This window comes from Simochromis diagramma, unplaced genomic scaffold (genome assembly GCF_900408965.1).
Source record: "Simochromis diagramma unplaced genomic scaffold, fSimDia1.1 OVJJ01000247.1, whole genome shotgun sequence".
Taxonomy (NCBI): Eukaryota; Metazoa; Chordata; class Actinopteri; order Cichliformes; family Cichlidae; genus Simochromis; species Simochromis diagramma.
The window spans coordinates 1,610,062-1,631,349 of NW_024386949.1; the positions used below are offsets into that span (position 1 = coordinate 1,610,062).

At 39.8% G+C, this 21,288-nt stretch overlaps 1 protein-coding gene across 1 annotated transcript in view; it reads right to left on the reverse strand.

Annotated features, from left to right (window-relative positions):
• The window catches only part of LOC120737661 (contactin-associated protein-like 4), a 145,181-nt gene that overhangs the window by 8,011 nt on the left and 115,882 nt on the right, over positions 1-21,288 (reverse strand). Inside the window, exons 18-22 of the mRNA XM_040038498.1 lie at positions 16,914-17,153; positions 11,739-11,963; positions 10,061-10,194; positions 8,333-8,420; positions 2,557-2,775 (exon numbers count right to left, since the gene is read on the reverse strand). Of these exons, the coding sequence (XP_039894432.1) occupies positions 2,557-2,775; positions 8,333-8,420; positions 10,061-10,194; positions 11,739-11,963; positions 16,914-17,153 (906 nt within the window). The remainder of the gene's footprint in view (positions 1-2,556; positions 2,776-8,332; positions 8,421-10,060; positions 10,195-11,738; positions 11,964-16,913; positions 17,154-21,288) is intronic.

Consider the following 21,288-nt stretch of genomic DNA (forward strand, 5'->3'; position numbering starts at 1 on the left):
CGGGGCTAGCGATTTTTTCAGTTGTACTACCAAAATCTATCTCTGCCCTGCCCGTTGGGCTATTGTAGGAAGGAAAAATATATGTCAATGCTTTTGCATTCTTTCGGAAATGTAGCTGGGTAATTATGTCATTGGCATCAGGTGAGCCCACTGTCAATATGTGACATACTGAAATCGCGTTTGAATCTGCGCTTGTTTTTTGCTTCACTTTGCAATCGCGAGAACTGTGTAGGAGAGAGCGACAGCACTGATTGGTGAGTGATGATAATTTGTGCACCAATCCTCTGACATCGTCTTATCATCGTTAGTTACTATGCAAACATGACAAGTGAAATCTCCCGCAGCAAGCCTTAAACATATGAGAGGTTGAATCGCGAGAGACTCGCGTACCGTTATGTGTGTTTTGTGTAAAAGCAGCAGGACTATATATTTTAGTTGCTGCGCCAAATTACGACAGTCAGGGTGAAGAAGTGACCGGCCCACAGAAAAGCCCTCTAACCACAAAACGGACACGTTCTGACAAAATCAACTCTAGGGCAAAAAGAAAGTGCAGCTTTATGGTTTCATGGACAAAAGAATTTCTGTGGCTGCAATATGACCAGCTATATAACCGGGGCTGCACATAAGTGGTCCGCAGGTGCGCATTCGCTGTCAAAAAACAAACAAAAAAAACGCGCACAAGATATGAAGTTGCAACGCGTGTTTGCATACATAAGATTTTCTGGAGGAGGACAGACATTTGTTTAGAACTCTTAAAGATGTCGAAGAAGCTCCTTTAAGCAATTACTTTGGTGTTCCTCCACCTCCAAAGAAATGTCAGAAGGCGTCCGAACCACAAAAGAAGCGCGTATTCTCGGAAAAGTGGTTGCAGGAGGTGAGCTGGCTTCAAACAAATGATGAACGCACAGAGATGTGGTGCGAAATGTGCCGTGAAAATCCCACTCTAGCGGACAAAAACAGTGCTTTTTATATGGACGCAAACGCGCGTTGCAACTTCTTATCTGGTGCGCGTCTTTTATTTTGACAGCGAATGCGCACATGCGGACCACTTATGTGCACCCGTGTAAATAACATAATGTTCTGCCGGGTGTGTTGTTGGTTTTCTCTCGATTTCTGAGTCGACAAGCGCCTTTGTTACTGGGACCAGTCATTTTAAGAAAGGCCCCCATTAGAAGCCATGAGAAATGCAAGAAATGCATTATTGCTCAGTCTGCAATATCTTTCCCAGAACAAACACCAATTGCAAATAACATACTAAAAATAAACCTGAAAAATCTGTTTAGAACAGCGTACTATGTTGCAAAGAGTGAACTACCACTGGCAAAATTTAGCAGTCTTTGCAAACTTCAAAAAGCAAATGGCCTAGATGTTGGTTCCACTTGTCTCTTACCCGTGACTTCAGCGGAAATTTCAAATTCAGGATCTGACACAGACTGATTCATGTCCTACACAGTTCTTACAAGTTCATAGAAATTTCTGTTCAATTAGAACCAAGTATTTGAGTTGATGATTGTAATTTTTATACAATGTTGTAATTTGTTTTTCAACAATTTTTTGATATCTATCTATCTATCTATCTATCTATCTATCTATATATGGCAGCACAAGAACAAGCTCTGAGTACAAGATCCATAGAGGCTGGGGTCTATCACACCAGGCAAGACCCCAGGTGCAGGCTGTGTAAAGATGCCCCAGAGACAATCCAGCACATAACAGCAGGGTGCAAGATGCTAGCAGGCAAGGCATACATGGAACGCCATAACCAAGTGGCCGGCATAGTGTACAGGAACATCTGTGCCGAGTATAACCTGGAAGTCCCGAGGTCAAAATGGGAGATGCCCCCAAGGGTGGTGGAGAATGACAGAGCTAAGATCCTGTGGGACTTCCAGATACAGACGGACAAAATGGTGGTGGCTAACCAACCGGACATAGTGGTGGTAGACAAACAGAAGAAGACGGCCGTAGTGATCGATGTAGCGGTTCCGAATGACAGCAATATCAGGAAGAAGGAACACGAGAAGCTGGAGAAATACCAAGGGCTCAGAGAAGAGCTCGAGGGATGTGGAGGTGAAGTACGGGTCCCGTGGTAATCGGAGCACTAGTGCGGTGACTCCCAAGCTAGGCGAGTGGCTCCACAATCCCGGGAACACATGGAGATTCTGTCCAGAAGAGCGCAGTCCTGGGAACAGCTAAGATACTGCGCAGCCTCACTCCCAGGCTCTCTGAGATAACGCCCGCAGGGTGTGCTGGTGGATTAGTTGTTTCATGTACTATATAATATCTATATATATATATTATATCTATCTTATTTTATATTAGATCTATAATATTATATATATATGATTTGGATACCACACACCACACAACCAACACACACACACACACACAAATACTTGACAACAGCAAATGAGTTCTGCAGGAAAACAGCATCTAGAATATGTTTTTAGTGTTAGTTATGGAATAGAGCAAGTCTTTTGATGTTTAAGACTCTAATAATTTAATTACCACAAAACAGCTTCTTCACAGATGATGCAAATGAGGCTCCTCCTTTCTTACCTGACAGGTGGTGTGTGTTCTCAGCTGCATAGGGATTGGTTGAAGCTGCAGAGCCACAGTTAGATTGGACTAAAGGTCCAGTGATGATGACAGTGCTGGTGTCTGAGTGGAGAAGAGCTGCTTTCAGAGGACTCATGGTGTTAAAGTGAACCACAGACAGACAACCAGTAAAACCGAGGGACGCCAACTTGGCCAGGTCTGGATCCAGGTCATCAGATTCTGGGAATAAGGAAATATCAGACTCTTAAAATCAAAAATACCAAAAAGTATTTTTTTTGTGACAACCATATAATCCACTTTTGAGAGTTTTGCCCTTTTGTCGATTTTATAATGATTTGAAAGTGTAACTTTACAAATCAACCAGCAAGCCTTGTGCAAGGAGAAGGATCGCTCAGTGAACAAATACAGACGTGGACAAAATTGTTGGTACCCTTCAGTCAATAAAAGAAAAACTCACAATGCTCACAGAAATAACTTACATCTGACAAAAGTAATAATAAACAAAACTTCTATAAATGTTAACCAATGAAATTCAGACATTGCCTTCAACCATGCTTCAACGTAATTATTTGAAAAATAAATGCTTGAAAAAGGCCTGGACAACAATGATGGTACCCACAACTTAATATTTTGTTGCACAACCTTTTGAGGCGATCACTGCAATTAAATGATTCCTGTAACTGTCAATGAGACTTCTGCACCCTTCAGCAGGTATTTTGGCCCACTCCTCATGACCAAACTGCTCCAGGTGTTTCCAGTTTGAAGGGCTGCTTTTCCAAAGATGCTCAATAGGATTGAGGTCAGGGCTCATAGAAGGCCACTTTAAAATAGTCCAATGTTTTCCTCTTAGCCATTCTTGGGTGTTTTCGCTGTGTGTTTTGGGTCATTGTCCTGTTGCAAGACCCATGACCTGCGACTGAGACCAAGCTTTCTGACACTGGCCAGCACATTTCTCTCTAGAATTCCTTGATAGTCTTGAGATTTCCTTGTACCCCGCACAGATTCAAGACACCCTGTGCCAGATGCAGCAAAGCAGCCCCAGAACATAACAGAGTCTCCTCCATGTTTCACAGTAGGATATTGATATGCTTCATTTTTTTAGAGCTGATGTGCCTTGGCAAAAAGTTCCATTTTTGTCTCATCTGTCCACAGGACATTCTCCCAGAAGCTTTGTGGCTTGTCAACATGTAGTTTGGCTTATTCCAGTCTGGCTGTTTTATGATTTGTTTTCAACAATGGTGTCCTCCTTGGTCGTCTCCCATGTAGTCCACTTTGGCTGAAACAACGACGGATGGTGCGATCTGACACTAATGTTCTTTGAGCATGAAGTTCACCTTGGATCTCTTTAGAAGTCTTTCTGGGCTCTTTTGTTACCATTCGGATTATCCGTCTCTTTGATTTGTCATCAATTTTCCTCCTGCAGCCACGTCCAGGGAGGTTGGCTACAGTCCCATGGATCTTAAATTTCTGAATAACATGTGCAACTGTAGTCACAGGAACATCTAGCTGCTTGGAGATGGTCTTATAGCCTTTATCTTTAACATGATTATCTATGATTTTCTTTCTCATCTCCTGAGACAACTCTTTCCTTTGCTTCCTCTGGTCCATGTTGAGTGTGGCACACACCATGTCACCAAACAACACAGTGACTACCTGGAGTCATATACATAGGCCCACTGACTGATTACAAGATTGTAGACACCAGGGATGCTAATTAGTGGACACACCTTGGATTAACGTGTCCCTTTGGTCACATTATTTTGATTCTCTTCTAGGGGTACCATCATTTTTGTCCAGGCTTGTTCCATGCATTTATTTTTTAAATAATTACGTTGAAGCATGGTTGAAAAACAATGTCTGACTTTCATTGGTTAACATTCATAGAATTTTTATTTATTAAGACTTTTGTCAGATGAAAGTTATTTCTGTGAGCATTGTGAGTTTTTCTTTTATTGACTGAAGGGTACCAACAATTTTGTCCACGTCTGTAACTCATTGCTTCGAGTATTTGAGACGTGCATGTCTTTGCTTTTTTTTGGCAAGAGTTTAGTGAGAAGCATTGTATCACTAAGAAATGTGTATCTATTGTCAGCCGTAAGTTAGCTTCACCTTGTAAGTTTAATCTATAGTTTTACAATTTACTGGCATGCCACAGCGGCCAGACTTTGCTGTTTTGTCTTATTATCAGACTGAACTTGTTAACTTGGTTTTAGGACTAACTTTAAATGTAAATTTAAAATGTAAACGAAATGCTTTACATTAAAAGAAGCCATGTGTGTCATCATTTCGACAACAGCTTTAAAAATATAAACCTTATGGTTTCCATAGGACAGTTTAGTTAATCACTTCAGATAACTGAACTTTTAACCTTTCAGAAGCTTGCTCCGTCAACCAATAGGGTGATCTGACACGACAAAAAGCACGACAAACACTGACAGGTACATTGATCCTGCTTCACATTCCCACGTTATCAGAGTGGGACAATAGCGGCAGCTCATTGACAGTAATAAGGACACACACAACCTCACACACACTGTCAATACAACACAAACCGTTCAGCTGGTCAGCTTTAAAGTCTGCATCCATCACTCCGTTTGACACGTGCACTTTCCAGCTCTTTCTGTTCATTTTATTGACTTCAAACTCTCCATCATTCACCTCTGCTCCTTCACAGCGGTGTAAACAGCAGCTGTGAAAGCCCACATTACTGCTGGAAACAGCTGCATCACTATCTGTTCAGATGACTGAGAGGTGACTGTGGTTTAAGCAGCACACATCTGCATGTTGATGAGAGCAGCAGGAGACACTGGCGCAGCCTGTAAGCTCCTCTCGGCTGATACACTACAGCCACTCTCTCTACCCCCACTTTGTTTCTCTGTATTCCTTCCGGGTCCATTAGTTAGGCTGATGGATGACAGGGTTCGAGGGGAGTGACAGAAAATCCACTTTCCTGCTGCTTTTCAGATCCTGATCTGACTCTCAGCCTCTGCTGGTTTGACAGAGGGGAGGACCGGTCACATGCTGACATGACAGGGTTAAAACCCACAGTGGAACACTGAGCAGATTTACTGCATAAAGAAAAGGATCCTGAGGGGATTTGTATTAGTTGTGTAATAAGACAGCATGAGTGCACGGCTTCTATTACATGTGGATTTCCATTATTTCGTTAATTGTTGTTCTTTTAAACTGTTAAAGATTTTGCCACAGTTTTTCAGTTCTTACATGGTGCAAAATTGTACATTATCTTATGTTCATTACATAGCACGTCCCGATGGATGCCACGGATGAAAGGCATTTCATTCGGCTGACTCATGTTTCACTATTAATTGCAGAGTGTTACGTTTTAAACCACCAGTGCGCTGCTGTGACTCCGAGTCTTATCAGAAAGCTGTGACCACAGCCTGCAGCCTCTCAGCACCTCGTGTTATTAACAGCTTATATCTCAGCCTGTCTTTGATGGTACTGCTCAAGGAGAGCATGAATAAGTCATGACAGAGCCCATTTCTCCCTCACCCCAGCACTGTTACAGGTCCCAGTTCAAGAGTATGCATTGGAGATCAATGAAGATGTGGTTTACACCTCCCAGAGAGTGAGTACTTTTCCCCAGGTGTCAAATCTGCACTTGTGCATTAAAGCAAACACAGTTCTGGTTTAACCTCACCCACCAATCACGGTAAACCCTCGACGGAACCCCATTTGCCAGAATAAGTATCTATTTTTGTATGATAGAAAGGTAAAAAAGGAAAACATTTGTATTTATTTTAGTTGTTATGTAATTTTTAAATATCTACATGTCTAAATTGCACATACTGCGATAATAACATGCATTTTACTATAAGTGAAGTGGTTATACCATTTATGAAGATTTATGCTGTTTACAGATTATACTGTGTTGACCAAACCATATGTTTTAAGGTTTGCAATACTGTATTGCTTTATGCATACACTGCATTATACAGAGAAATGTTCTGAATATTTATCCTAGCCTCATTAATAGAAATGGGATGGAAAAAATAATGGAAGTGTAATGCAATTCAGATTAATGGCAAAAACACAAAAACTGAATCCCATATTCTCCATTAACCTAATATTTATGAATCCTTCTCACCAGCACATCCTTATACTGGGACCAAACAGATCATATCCATAATTAAAATGCAATAAGTACCAATTTGTGAATATTAACAAAAAGATTGTTTAGCAGTACCATGATTTGCATAAATGCACCATGGTTGTGTTTTGTTTCATTTGCATAGTATTTGATAGAAATATAAACATCCTTTATTGTCCCTCACTAGGGAAATTCACCTGTTCCAACAGCAACGCGAGAGAGAAATGGAGCAAGAAAATTCACACAACAGTAAAGAATAAAAATACAAGAAATAAGAGCCTGTACAGGGCAAATTCACAACACAAGAAAAAAATAATACTGTAAAGTTAGGGTTTCAATAAAATAAGGGTCACTAATTGCAAAATCTGTAATCCCGGATACGTTACTGCAAAAGGCATGACGTTCAAACTCCTCAGCTGTTATTTGCTGAGGGAATTTGTCAACCTCCTACAACAACACCTGCATCATCTTAGACTGAGATTTAGATTTTCTGTGTTTCCTATTTACTGAGCCGAAGTCGTTCTTCATGTTTTCACTATGAACTGGCGATGGGGATGAGTTCTTACGTTTATTTGTTTTTTACAAACTACTGCATCTCAAAAAAAAGTAATATAGACTTTTTTAAAATATAATTGAATTGAATTAGTAAACCCCCACACTATGAATGTCTCTTTGTGCTCAGTTGAACAGTCAACTTTCAAAGACGTCGGCCCTCACGCAATGTTTACGCAAAGTTTCATGAAGACTGATCGAGTTGTCTCGAGTTGAAGAGTGAAGCTTCTTAAAGCTCAAGTTGTCTGTTTGAACTAGCTTCCAAGCTTCCATTAATTACAGAAACAATATTGATAATATTAATAGAGATGCTAAAAACAAGGTTTAAGTGCAACAACTGGTGAAGCCAAGTAAGTCATGCCTACACTCATCATATTTCAGGCTTAAAACACATACGCAATGATGTTTCCTTTAGCTTGTTGTAATAACATATTTTCCCACAATTGATGAGCATTAAAATTAAACATATTTCCTGTGTAGTTTTATGTTCAATTCAAATTGGTTTTATTAAAAAGCGCCAAGTTACAAGAGCTTACACTGTAAAGACACTAAAGTAATACATGGAAACCCCAACAATTAAACAATGTTTAATCAACAATATTGTATCGTTAGCTTTATTTTTTCTAAAATCTTGTTTCTATTTTTATTTAAGTTAACTGAAATGTTTTTTATACCTACTTTTTAGTTTTAGCTACCCATAATCACCTGTGTTTTACAGAGAAAATGGACAATGCTATGAAACATTTGTCATTTTCAGGACATCATACATTAAAGTTGATATCATTTTTGGCTTCTGAACTATGGCATCTTTTTTAAACGAAAGATACCAGAAATGTCTGAACATCAGTTCCTGCAGCAGCTATACACGAAGTTCAGGGTTAAAGTCATGATTAAAGACATTTTTCCATTTTGCCTCAGTCTCTTTTTTTTCCAGATAATCTGAATAATCAGGCTTGCTGAGAACAGCTAAAGCTACGTTTATTTCTTTAAGTTTCCCAAAGCTGAGTGTGAAATGAGGCCAAACACCCCAGAGCTGTTATTCAAATGAGTGTGAGTCTGAGTGTTCTTTAAGTAAAAGGGCTTCTTCTCTATTTTTACAGGCTCCTCACTTACCGTGCACTCTGCCCAACACCAGCGACTTCACAGCGTTGAATTCCCCATCAGATGTCAGATTGAAGTCTTCTCTGGCATTTTCATCAATCTGAAGGAAGAGAGCTATTTCCATTATTTAAATAGGAAAGTTTTGTTTTAATTTCGGCGACTTTGAGCGGTAGGTGTGGCACGAGAAAAACATCTTACAGAGTTCTCCGAAACAGAAACGGTATTACGAGGTACTCTAAACGTGCTTCAAATTTGATTCAAATTTGTTTAAAATGGATGTAAAACTATCTCCATCACCTTATGACTCCTATACTGTATGCTGCTAAAGATACAACAATTCAGTATGATGGAAAGTGATAAGATGAAATGTGCCTCATAGTTTACTGGAGCCTCACAACACAGTGAATCAGGAGGCTACACCCACGCAAGACAAGGTCACCTTGTAATTTATCTCACAGTTGATAATTATATAGGCATTCTGGCTGCTGCCTCCTGGTTAGATAAAATTTACCTCATACATCATCTGAGGCTCTTGTTAACAAGATAGGAGATTCAGGAGATCCAGATACGATGAAGATGCTTCATATTTCATCTGTGGCTTATTTAATGGGCGGTTTGTCCGCGCTGTCCTGCTATAGCTGCATCCAACTACTGTGGGTGGAAGTAAACTACATTGCTGACTAAGGCTTAAAACAAAGAGGGATTTTTTTTACAATACTGTAGTGTGGTCCACACCAGAACTGCTTGTGTGTGTGTGTGTTATTGCCCTTGAGATAAGCTCCTCATTGGCAAAGACATGGAACAAAAATTTTTTATCTTGAGTAGCTTTGCACCTCATCTTCTTTATCTGCGTGTACAAAAGCACATCATCGACATAAAAGGAGCAGGTTTTACGACACAGTGATGCATGACTTTGCATTATTTATGGAATAATTTTAGCAAGTGGCTCCAGCACCATTACATTACTGGTAACGATACTGGTTACTGGATAATCACAATTAGGATATTGTATTTGATGCAACATCATAACAACATAACCTGTTGCATCAGGCTAAATTCTGGAAGTGTCAGAAGAATCACTACACCTATCTCACAATGAGACTGCTGTGACTGTTACGAGCCACACCTGCTACTCATTCTGGAAATACAAAATAAAATGATTCTCAGTGTGTGGTTCAAACATGCAAACTAAATGTTTCCAGCAAAGAAGAAACTCTTGTCGAGTTGTGGCAGCAGAAGCTTGTTTGTATGATGTGTTTTCTGGTGTGATAATGACAGTGCAAAGGAGCAAGTAATATGGAGAGAAACGCCCTCGGGATTGCTGCCGTGCACTGAAATTCTATAGTAGATATCAGCTTTACAACAGTCTGCAAACAGTGAATAAAACATGATGTTGTGTGCCAAAGCTTATGAGATCCACAATAATGAAACATCAGTTTGTAGACTCTTTAAGGGTTATGAAGCGAAGGTGGTAGGGATGTGGCCAAAGGTTTCTATTGGAATGTGTTGCTGTTGTCACTCACATTAACTCTGCAAACAGGATCATTTGTGTGCTGCTAATCTGTCTTTTGTTCCTCCAATGTAAGAAAACAACAACCTCGCAAATTTGCATTAAACGCTGGACTTGTTTTTTTTTTTTTACCTAAAACAATACCGACGCCTTTGTGCGAGCTGGATTTCTTTGTACTTTGCCAATTTGCAAACTTGCAGTGATTTCATGAGCTGATGAGGTGTTTTTACCTGCACAGACACAGAGTCTGTCAGCCTCTTGATGGTAACGGTGTGAAGCTGTCCATTGGCCACGTTCCTCACGCTGCTCCTTAACACTTCAGCATCTCTGCTGCTGTCCAGCTTGTATCTCACCTCCAGCTTATCTTCATACATAACAGACACACACACACATACTCATCAAATAATAGTGGTACAACTCAGATATATGAAAGAAGTAACATTTCTACACTTTCACAGAAGAAGGATTTGAGATCATCAGCATTAAGTTTGGTCTTTTCCTGAAAATTAGGCTTTGCTACGTTGTATAATCTTCACCAGCAGGGCAAACATACATTTAATCCTTCATATATGGATCTGAATGTTTTGAAGAAGTTGTTGTTCTATTAATTGAGATTTGCATATTAGGAGGATAAGCGCTAATTCCCCATCAATAACAGAGCTAATCCAATTAATTCCCCTAATAGTCAAGCATATTAATTGGAGATTTATCAAAAGAGTGAAGATTAAAGATTGTTTTTAAAAACGAAAGTTTTTTTTCTCACATCTGCAATATTTCCATAAATCAAAGTGAATAAATCATATCACAAGGTTAAAATTACAATTCAATATCTTCTTTTTGAGGTGCTGAGGAGAAGGGGAAATATTAAAGACGTACCACGTACCAGCTACTGCTCTAATAACAATAAATGTATTCTTTAAAAAAGGAAAAAGGGCCCTAAGTGAAGCAGTAGTGCTCGGGCTGAGAGGGTTTAACTGCAGTCAAGGATGAAAAGAAATGAGCCATCTTAGGGCAAACAAGAGAAAGCTCTCAGGGATTTAATTGGACGCTTCATTTTAAGAGCATTTACCTGACGACTCCACGGTCAGCAGCAAATCTTAATGCCCTGCTGTCCATCAGCTTTCTCTGAGTCATTAACACCAGAAAAAATCCATTTACAACTAATCTAGCAGCAAAGTGCCAATTTTATTAGATTCCTGGATGCTGAAAATGTAATTTTCAACTCAAAGTGCCTCGTACCACTCTTAAAAGTCAAACTCACAACACAATTATTTCACACAGAAGCTAAGAAAACACTTCAGCATGTTTCTGGCTCTTTTATTCAGAAGTGCGCTGACCTGCCTCCTATTATCGGCCGACCTAATCCTTATTCCTGCAGTGTCACTCATTGGGTCTCAGAGATAAGTCCAGAAAACGCTTTATTCTTAACTTGAGACAAAACCTAATAGCTGGCAAAGCTGGCTGTATAGAAAATGCTAAAGGCTGACGAGGCAAATCCAGAGAGAGGAGTGATCTGACAGATTTTGATGATGGAGAGCAGGAAACGAGGTCAAAATCAGGAAAAGTTGTTAGGAATGAATAGGAGAGAACAGGAGGGAATAAAAGGAGAGGAGAAGAGAAACGAGAGGAGCATCAGGGAGGAGAAGCAAATTTAAAAAATATAACTAGACAAAGTTTAGGGAGAAAAATGAGGGCTGGCATTAAAAGTTTCTGAGGTTTCAAAACTTTAAAGTTGGGAAAACTAAAAGTGGAGTTAGCAGGGGTAAGACTGAGAAGAACAGTGTACAAGGAGGATCGAGACACCTCTCAATTAACTTGAGGAGGAGGATAAGGAAAGAAAGGAGATGAGATCATTAAAAGGAAAAGAAGAAAAGACAAACAAGCGTAGGAGGCCTGTGCCCCTCTTACCATGCTTGTTGATGAGCACAGCCAGGTATTCTCTGTAGTAGGAGCTGACGTAGAGCAGCAGAGCTGGACTCTGGTTCGTCCTGAAGCTCAAAGAGATGTTCTCTGCTCTCAGTGTCATCTCAGAGTAGATGGAGGACGGCAGAGCGCTGCTGTTCCTGCTCAGCTCATAGGGCTCCTTGAAGGTGTAGCTGACTGATGTTCCAGGCTTGAAGCTGGCTGACACCTCTGGCAGACAGGACAAAAATAAATAGGCGAGGATTTAGAGTGCTGTTCAAATTAAACTTTAAAAGAGTTAAAGAGGTTATAGAATAGTGCAACAACATCTTATTGCTGTCATAAATACATGAAATATATGACTTTCTAATAATAAAAAAAAGTCAACTGACACAAAATATTAAACTCATATTGCATATTTTATCATCATTCTGAGGCAGCGGTCCCCAACCCCCGGGCCACGGAGCGGTACCGGTCTGTGAGTCGTTCGGTACTGGGCCGCGAGAGTTGAGGCTCGGGTGTGAAATGTATGGGTTTCACATTATATTTTTATCGTTTTTATCATTAACTCTGTTTCCCTGGGTCTTTTCCCGTGTGTTATGAATAAATCTTTTGTTTTTTTTGGTACCGGTACTGGTTTTATTTTGTTGTATTTATCCGCGACACCTTAAAGGCTGGTCCGTGAAAATATTGTTGGACATAAACCGGTCCGTGGCGCAAGAAAGGTTGGTGACCGCTGTTCTGAGGTGTCAAAGGTCACTGGAGCTCAAACTTAAACTTTTTACTCCTGCTCAACGAGATCAGCCTTTGGAATGAACCCATCAACCTACAGTATCTAGCTATTAATTTTCTTTCTCTGTACGCTCAAGTACCCAGCCTGAACTAGCTGGATATTTGAAACCCACCTTATTTGTTTTACCAGTTTACTGACGTCTCCAGAATTTCAGTTATCAAAAATATCATTAATAATCTTCTGCTTTTCAGCTGATTGCTAGAGCATTGGCAATAATTTGAAAACTTCACATCCTAAGTTTTCAGCCTACATGAAAAAGATTCTAGTTTGAAAAGTGTTAGCTCTGCTTTCAATAGTGTAAGAGTAAACAAATTATTTCTGGGGCACAGAACAATAAATATATACAAAATTATCCCCACAGTGTTTTCCAACTTTAATTAACTCCAAATGAGGGCTGTGGTGTAGGAAGGATCGTGCATGTCTTATTACTTAGGAACTTTATATTTCTAATTACAGAAATTAGTCTTTAGAACTTCTTGCTTTCATTTTCCAACCAGACACAGAGATTAACTTTTAATATATCAAACACAGAGTGTCTCACTGTGACTCACAAAGAAAAACAAAGCGTGCATCAGCATCAGCATCAGCATGATGTGAGAGATCAGTAGATATCGGTGTTTAGTGGGAGGCGGGCTCAAAAAGGACAGATGGTTGAACTCAGTTATAGAACTAATGGAGAACACAAAGGTCAACGTGGTGACGCACTGTTAGTGACTTTAACATCAAAAACAAATCACTAAAATAGACTTCAATCATATGAAACAGTAGCTATCTACATCAAACCACATCAAGTACTTCTTGATGGGTGCTGAGTAGCATAAAAGCAGAAAAATGTTTTCAGTAAAGTATAGGTTCTTAACCTTCAGGCAGCAGGATAAACACTCACTTGTAAGTGCTTTGGCATTATTTCAACTTCCACTCCATAAACTTGAGGAATTTCACCCATCTGTATTAGAAATAACTCTGAAAGACTAATTTTCTATCCCAAGAGAGACAATCAGGACTGATCTTCACAGTGAAGGACTCTTCTCAGAGAAATAAAACTAACCTACATACCTTCAAACTATGCTTTAACCTCAGTGTGCGAGATGTATAAGGCAGCTGCGCTGAGGGAAGGGGATGGAAGTATGATGTGACACTGTGCAGCATACTGTAGAGTTTAGACAGATCCTCTGGAGAGGGGTCAAAGCAGGTGACACCACTGAAGTAAAACCCAATCCAAACTCTCTCTTCTGAATATCAAATGATTTGCCATCTCCAAAACTTTTGCTTTTCACACAGAACAGTGGTTTTGGTCAGGATGTTACAAGAGAGCTAAAGACAGAGGAAGGGGTTCACTTCATATTTCTTATCTTCTGTTCTTCCCACCCTCAGAAGAACTTGTGTTTGGTTTCTTTACCTGTGTGCTTTGAGATAGTCAGCAAATTGCAAAAACAACTAACCATAAGGTCTAAAAATTCCTTAGAATAGAAATGCACAATGAAAAGCATGTGCGTCAGAATAGTTCTGCATGGGGATTCTGACATAAACTACTTAGATTAAAATACGTTTGTGCATTGATTAGCTCGATGCTGTTTTGAATCCAGGTCAAACTGAACATTTCTTTTTGTATCACAAATACTCATTGTGATCTTTTTGCTCTGTATTTGAGATTTGAAAAGTAAAAGTGTCACGATTAGCTGTGTGGCTGGCAGTGGCTGGACCCAAGTGCAGGACCCTGAGACAAAATATTAACTTAAGACGGCAGCTTTATTTGCTGGAAACACAAACTTGGCAATACAAAAACACTCAAACAAGGATTGCTTAACTAGACTGGGAATGCATGGCGTGGCATGACATAACCTGACGACAGAAGACGAGGGATACACACACAACTAACGTGGAGGACGCAACGACAAGTACTGACTGCCAGGGGCTAAAATAGACTAGCAGGAAGATGAGGAAATGAGGAACAGGTGGACACATAGCTGGAACTTATTAGGCAAGACCAGTGTTGGGACTAACGCGTTATTAAGTAACGCGTTACAGTAACTACATTATTATTGTGGTAACGAGCACGGTAACTAGTTATGCCAAAATCAGGAACGCGTTAGTTGTTACTGGGTCGTTATTCATTACTTCGTGTGGTGGCTATCGTGGAGCTTCCACAGATTCAGTAACATTAGCAAGTGGTGGAGGCCAGCAGGTGGATGAGGGAAAGGGGACGCAGGAGGAGCAGAGACCCGAGACGGCCGCCGGTCCGAGTGTCAGGTGAACTGAACTTCAGGTAAGAAGTTATGACCTGCAGTCCATCTGGGTCAGATATGAACCAAGTTTAGGTGGAGTTTATTTTCGTTATGCTGACTTTTTCGTACTGGGTACTAGCTAGCATGACGGAGTTTCTATACAGCTGGGTGGGTGCTATGTTACTGATGTTGAACTTTATTTTGTTCATAAGGTTAATAATTAGAGTTTCCAACCGTCCCGTAAAAAACGGAATCGTCTCGTATTCAGAGAAAATATCATGCGTTTCGTATTGCGGTGAAAAGGAACACAGTTTGTCCCGGACTTCAGCTACAATGAAAAAGACACAAAGCTGGAGTTATTCTGTGTCTTTGCTGCACAGCTGCCTCTTCTTCTCTCATTCCCTCCCCCTCCCTCTCCTGTTTCTACTTCAATCATGAAACTGATCAATGATCAGCTGATCTGCTTTTCTGTCGCAAGTCCCGTCTCTGTCGTTTGTTTTCATTCAAAGGCTGTATGATTTTTCCTATAATGGTGGGCCGGTCTCTAGCCAAAATGCCCGGGCTGATTTTTTGTCCCAGTCCAGCCCTGTATGCAGCTCATCTGCAGTCTGGTGTTACCTACATCTTCCTATTCGGAAGGCAGAATTTCCGAGTTCTGAGTGCAATCAAAGGACCATGACTGCAGTTTTTGTGTTGGACGTAAAAAGCGCACATGGCGCTATGACGTAGGCTAGAATCATGGCGGCGGTCAACGACGGTCCAGGCGTGGGATTTCTCTCGTGGAAATATGCACATTATCTTTTCCTTTCTATTGGTAGGTGGCACAGTGCACTTGTGGCAAGTAAGCAAGCTAGAAGACTGGCAATCTTGCTGGGTATCCAGTTACGGAAGCAACGCATTAACAAGAGAATTCTGAGTAAAATCAAAGTTACTTTCCCTAGTAACTAGTTACTTTGAAAGTAACGAGTAACCTGAAGTAACTGAGTTACTTTTGATAGAAGTAACTAGTAATGTAACTAAGTTACTAATTTAAAGTAACTTACCCAACACTGGGCAAGACTAGGAAGTAAAATTGAATACACTAACATGAGACAAGACCTTCAAAGTAAAACAGCAAACATGACAGGCACAGAATAGACATTGAACTAAGCCTAAGAACAAACTCTTAACCAGAATAACACTGAAACCTTATCATATTCAAAACAGGACAACTAAAGAATTAGAAAATAAAACATAATACAGAAAAATACCAAAATACAAGAAACTGAAAATGCTGGGTCGAAATGACCCAGAACCGTGACAAAAAGTATTTTAAATGTCAAATAAGATGTCACGATGTGTTTCTAAAATCATGCTTCCATAAAGTTTAACTCTACATTATTGAGAAGTAATCTTACATTAACTAAGAGCTCAGCATTTTTTCATCAACGATGGAGCGCCTTTAAGACATTTTGGTTATACTGGACTTTTACTCTACTCATTCGACCTCAGGTGTCTCGTCAATAAGAAGCTACCCAGCAACAAACAACAAAAAAGACAAACTTTTCAAAAAGCCAAAATAAGATAAGGACGAATGTCTGGGCCATGTACCTCACCTTGCTGTGGAGTTCCTCTACACATAAACAATACATTTGTCATGTTTAATGAAGTGAGAGTACCGCGATGCAGAATGCGTGAAGCAGACTGAGACTTTTATGACGGGCTGATGAAAAAACTGTTTAACCAGATTAAACTAAAACCAGACAAAAGAGAAAATAACTTCCAAAAAGAAACGAGAAGTGAGAAACAAAAAAACGAGGGGATACAGACACATGAATAAAGTTAACAGAGGGAAACTCACAGGAGATGAGGACAAAGGACACATTGAGGGAACTATAAAACTCTAAATGAAATCCGTAACTAAAACAAACAAGGACTTAATGCAGTGACAAATAGATAGAAAAACAAAACCTGCATTAAATAAAGAACAAAGAAACCACAGAGAAGTAAACCCAAAGGACTCCCAACAAAAAAGCCTCTAAAAAAATGAGTGGGACAGACCTGGGGGTCAGCATCACTAAGTATCTAAAACAATCTGTTTTTCTAAGAGAAAAGCTTGTGCAATCAACTTCCTAAGCCATACACAATATTAATAGTAAAATGTGTGTTCCTGTATCTGCTCACCTGTTTGGCAGAAAACTCCAGCATACGCTGACAGGCTGCAGTCACACTGGAAGCCACTGGCTCTCTCCACACAGCGGCCATGGTTCTGGCAGAGCGAGCCGTAGCTGCTGCAGTGGCCCGGGCAGCCGGGTTGAACCCCTGGTGTTATCTTCGCCCTCTCCTCCAAGTCCAGAGTGACGCCGTTCAGCTGCAGAGAGCGGATACAGCCCCGGAAGCCTTTCTGCCTGGATGCTGTGCCTCCTGATAACACAAAAATAGGGCATGGCATTAGCATCCCATTTCCATTTTAAACATTAATGAACTAAAACTCAAAGCCTCCAAAACAAAGAGGAAGCAAAATTCTGCATGTTTAGCTAACGATCTACTACAGCATGACAACATGTTGTCTTTGTTTCAGCCCTTCTTTCATTTCTTTATGTGTTGACAGCTTCTCCTGTCGACTACAGCAGATACACATGTCGCCTGTGCTTCCCCGGAAGCTCCAAACTGTCAAAAGTTTTTATGAAATAAGTCAACGATAAAACAGCAATGAAGCAACAAACTGTAGGTGGGAAACAGTTTGGGGGACGTAACTTTTATCATCCATCTGTCTGCCTGTCTAACAGGGCATTCTGCATGCTCTCTTTAGTGGAAGTTTAAACCTTGTTTTCATTGTTACACACTCTCTCTGAGATCTTACACGGTCACCGATTCTTCACATAGTTCAAATAAGACAACCCCTCTTTTTCTACATAGATCAGAGTCGATCTATTACCTCGCTCGAGGCACTAACTCAGCAGCTCTTTGCAGTCAAAGTTAGAAGGAGACAACGTCCTGTTGTTCAGCAGCAGCTTTTCACACCAAGAAGTCACTGATCTCTGTTAGAGTCTTGTCTAGGCCTTCCGTCTTTGCTCTGATACAACTCCCATAAATGATTAAACCAGCAAAGCACCGCATAATATGAAACTTGCTTCTGACACAACATAATAGTCATTTGAATCCTCACAGACTCTCCTGGAAGTCATTGTTCATGATTCAAATGTCTACAATCCAGTCATCCAGTCATCCTTTCAACTGTTACTCTTTAAATAATCACTCAGAGAGGTTAGACACTTGGACGCCTTCACTTGCATAACAATGCAACCCTGCAGCGGTCAGACTTACAGTGTAATCACATGTTAATCAGTGTTATAATCACAGCTATTGTACCGCAGTTTTCTGCATAGTGATTCAAATTAATACAATATGCAAACACCTTTCTTTAACTGCAAATGTGTCCCGACCCACAAATCTCCAGCTGTAAATGTATTGGAACATTTTACTCTGCACTTATTAAACACAGGCGTACACATACAAAATTGTGACAGTTATTGCTGTCACGTGTTTAAATATTCCTCCTGGACATCCTGACAAAAGACAAACGTTTTTACATTTTCTTCAGTCAAGAGTTTCACATGTAAAAACTGGGAGTTTAGGCTCATGCTGACATTCTTAATCAGTATGATTCTTAATCTCAGGCCATGCTGAGATTAAGAAGATTAAGAATCATATTACTTATTACACCAGTTTTTATAAAATTTCCATTCAGTCATGTAAAGGTTTAGCTATTAAGAAGATTTCTTAAAAGTTGTAGATTTGCATTCTGAGACTCAGAAAGCACAGTTTAAAAAAAACAAACCTATGTAGTCATCTTAAACTGGCCTTCAACAACAACAACAACAACAACCCAATATAAAAGAACTAAAATAACTAACACAATCTCACGCTGTGACTCTGATATTAAAACTACAGCTCACAGCTGGCCTATTATACAACAGTGATTTCAAATACCCAACAGGAAGCAAGTTTGGCCATTTTAAATAAAGTTTCTAAAGGTTCCAGGAAGAACACCCAGCCCACATAAAAGTCATTTTTACCAAACACTAATTTGAGCCCTGGGAGATATTCACACAGTTAAGAATTTTATGTTTTTTTATGTCTTTTGTAGTTATGACCACCAGTTTTAATTATTTCAGCTTCATTTATCAGGAATTCTATATTTTGTCCCCTTAAGAGGTTTCCTATGGCTCCTAGTATTACCAATGACCTTCAGTCCTTTGCTTTTTTGAAGAGATGAAGACACTGAAATATATTATTCTATTTTGCCAGCTTTCTAAGTGCATTTTTATTAAATTCAGATACATTCAAATATTTATCCAGTAAGTGAAAGAAAACTTTTATCAGAATTATACAATTACAATCATTAGCTTCCACGCAACCAAATCAGAAATCTGCTGACTTGATGTTTCTCCCAAAAGTGCATTTTCAGTCACCATTATCTGCTGTTCTTGAGTTTTATGCATATTTTTTCGAGGAAACAGACATCTTTCGACACAGACGCTCATATTTCAGGACGAACATTTAAACAGGATATTTTTCACGTCTATCCAAGCTTTAAGTGCTCCACTCATCTTTGTCACGTCAAAAACCCCAGATGTCGGAAATATCTTACTCCGCTTCTGTTTGGCAGCCAAAAGAAAAGCTTTAGTAGCGCAGGAAATTTTTAAATGGCAGTGTGTGAGAGTGAAAGAGGTGACTGTAGCAGTGAGCAAAAAAGCATCCCTGAGGACCACCACCTCTGATCAAAGCAATAAAACAGCAGCAAGGAGAGGTTATTAAAGAACAAACCCTCCTACCAGGGAGGCTATCAGAGCGGTGAGGGTTTTCAACAAACATCCTGCCGTACAACTTCAGCTCCAACAAGGATTACAGAGTCTTCACATCAAATGGAAACGCTGCTTAAAGAAAACACTTAAAACAGCATAATGAGGGATTTGTGATGTGGGGATCAAAGCATACATCAAAGAATTGAAATGCAGATAAACTCCACCTCTGACCAAAGGAGCAGAGCTACGAGTAAGACCTTCAAGAGAATTTCAGCCTCATATCCATCAAAAATGCATCAGCTCTAACAAGACATTTTCAGTGTCTACTATACGTCTGGATCCTGTGTATTACTGGACACGTGAGACGACATGAGAGTGAATAGAAATTAATTAGTGAAATGGAGATCAAAGCTGACGCGTGTTCAAGCCTGAACATCGAGCTCAACAAGCAAAACGCAGGAAAAAGAAAAGCTAAACTAAGAAGGAGCAAAAGCACAGCACAGCTCAGAGAAAAGACTTAAAATCTCAATATGAAACCAGGATATTTTCTGAAAACACAGATTAAAAACAAACAACCAAAAACAGTATGCTGTAGGATGAGCTGACCTGCACCGCTTCAGTGATGGCGAACAAAACAATCATCAAACACTATATGTGCTGCATGGGCTACTTATGCTGCACACATGAAAAGAGCATATAGATAACATGGCAATTTATATATATGTTCAGCCTAAACACTTTACATTTGATGTCTATTCCACCCCTACAGTTAAGAGTCTGTAAAGTTGCAATTATAAAAAGGAAACATACAGTTTTGTTAACCTGTTTATTCCTTTCTTCACTCATTAACTGTTCCTTATACAACAGTTCCTCAATTTACTCATTACTGAGAAGAAACTTTCAGATGTTTGAGCAAGTATATACTTTTTACCATCACTGATAAACACTGATTCACAAAATAATCATTGCCACATCTCGAAATTTTGGCAAGATCATTTTTACTCAATAACTGTGTGAGCAAGCTGGAGGGTAAGAATATTTTTATAATCTTTACTGAATAGAACACAGGGGCATATAAAAGCAGCAAAAATGGTAGCATTAAAAAAAACACTGGAAGTTAGGCAATAATCACACATGCCTAGGAACCTGTTTGCGGCCTTCTGATAGCTACGGGTTGCTAGGGAAGAATGGTTCAATCCCTGATTGGTTGCTAAGTGGTTTCTGGCAGTTGCTATGTGAAACTGGGCACCGAATGGTACACAGTGCTGGACTGAAAACCTCCTTGTGATTGCTTTAGCGGGTTGCTGTGATGGTTTGCAAGGAAGATGTTGACTCGTGTGCAAAGACTTGACTCTTGCTGAGCAATGGTTAAAGTGTGAAAAACACAGTGCAAACTGCAACTGGAGGATATGATTTCTCTCCGTTTATCCTGCAAAAAAGAAATAAATTCTGAATTCAAGTAAAACAAATGAGAGAGGAAGGATAGAACATAGACAGGGAGAAAATACTGAGCAGAATAATTAAACAAATTACCGTTTTGTCTCTTTGACGGTATATTCAGAAAACAGAAAAGCTCTCCACTTCAGAATTCACTCATGAAGTCATTAATAAGCAGTTGTTGCCCGGTTCCACTGGCCATAACACTGGCTCCATCATGTTTGACAGATGATGTGGTATGCTTTGGCTCATGAGCTTTTCTCTCTTTGCCCATACTTTTTTTTGTATCCTTAGCCTCATCATCATCATTCATG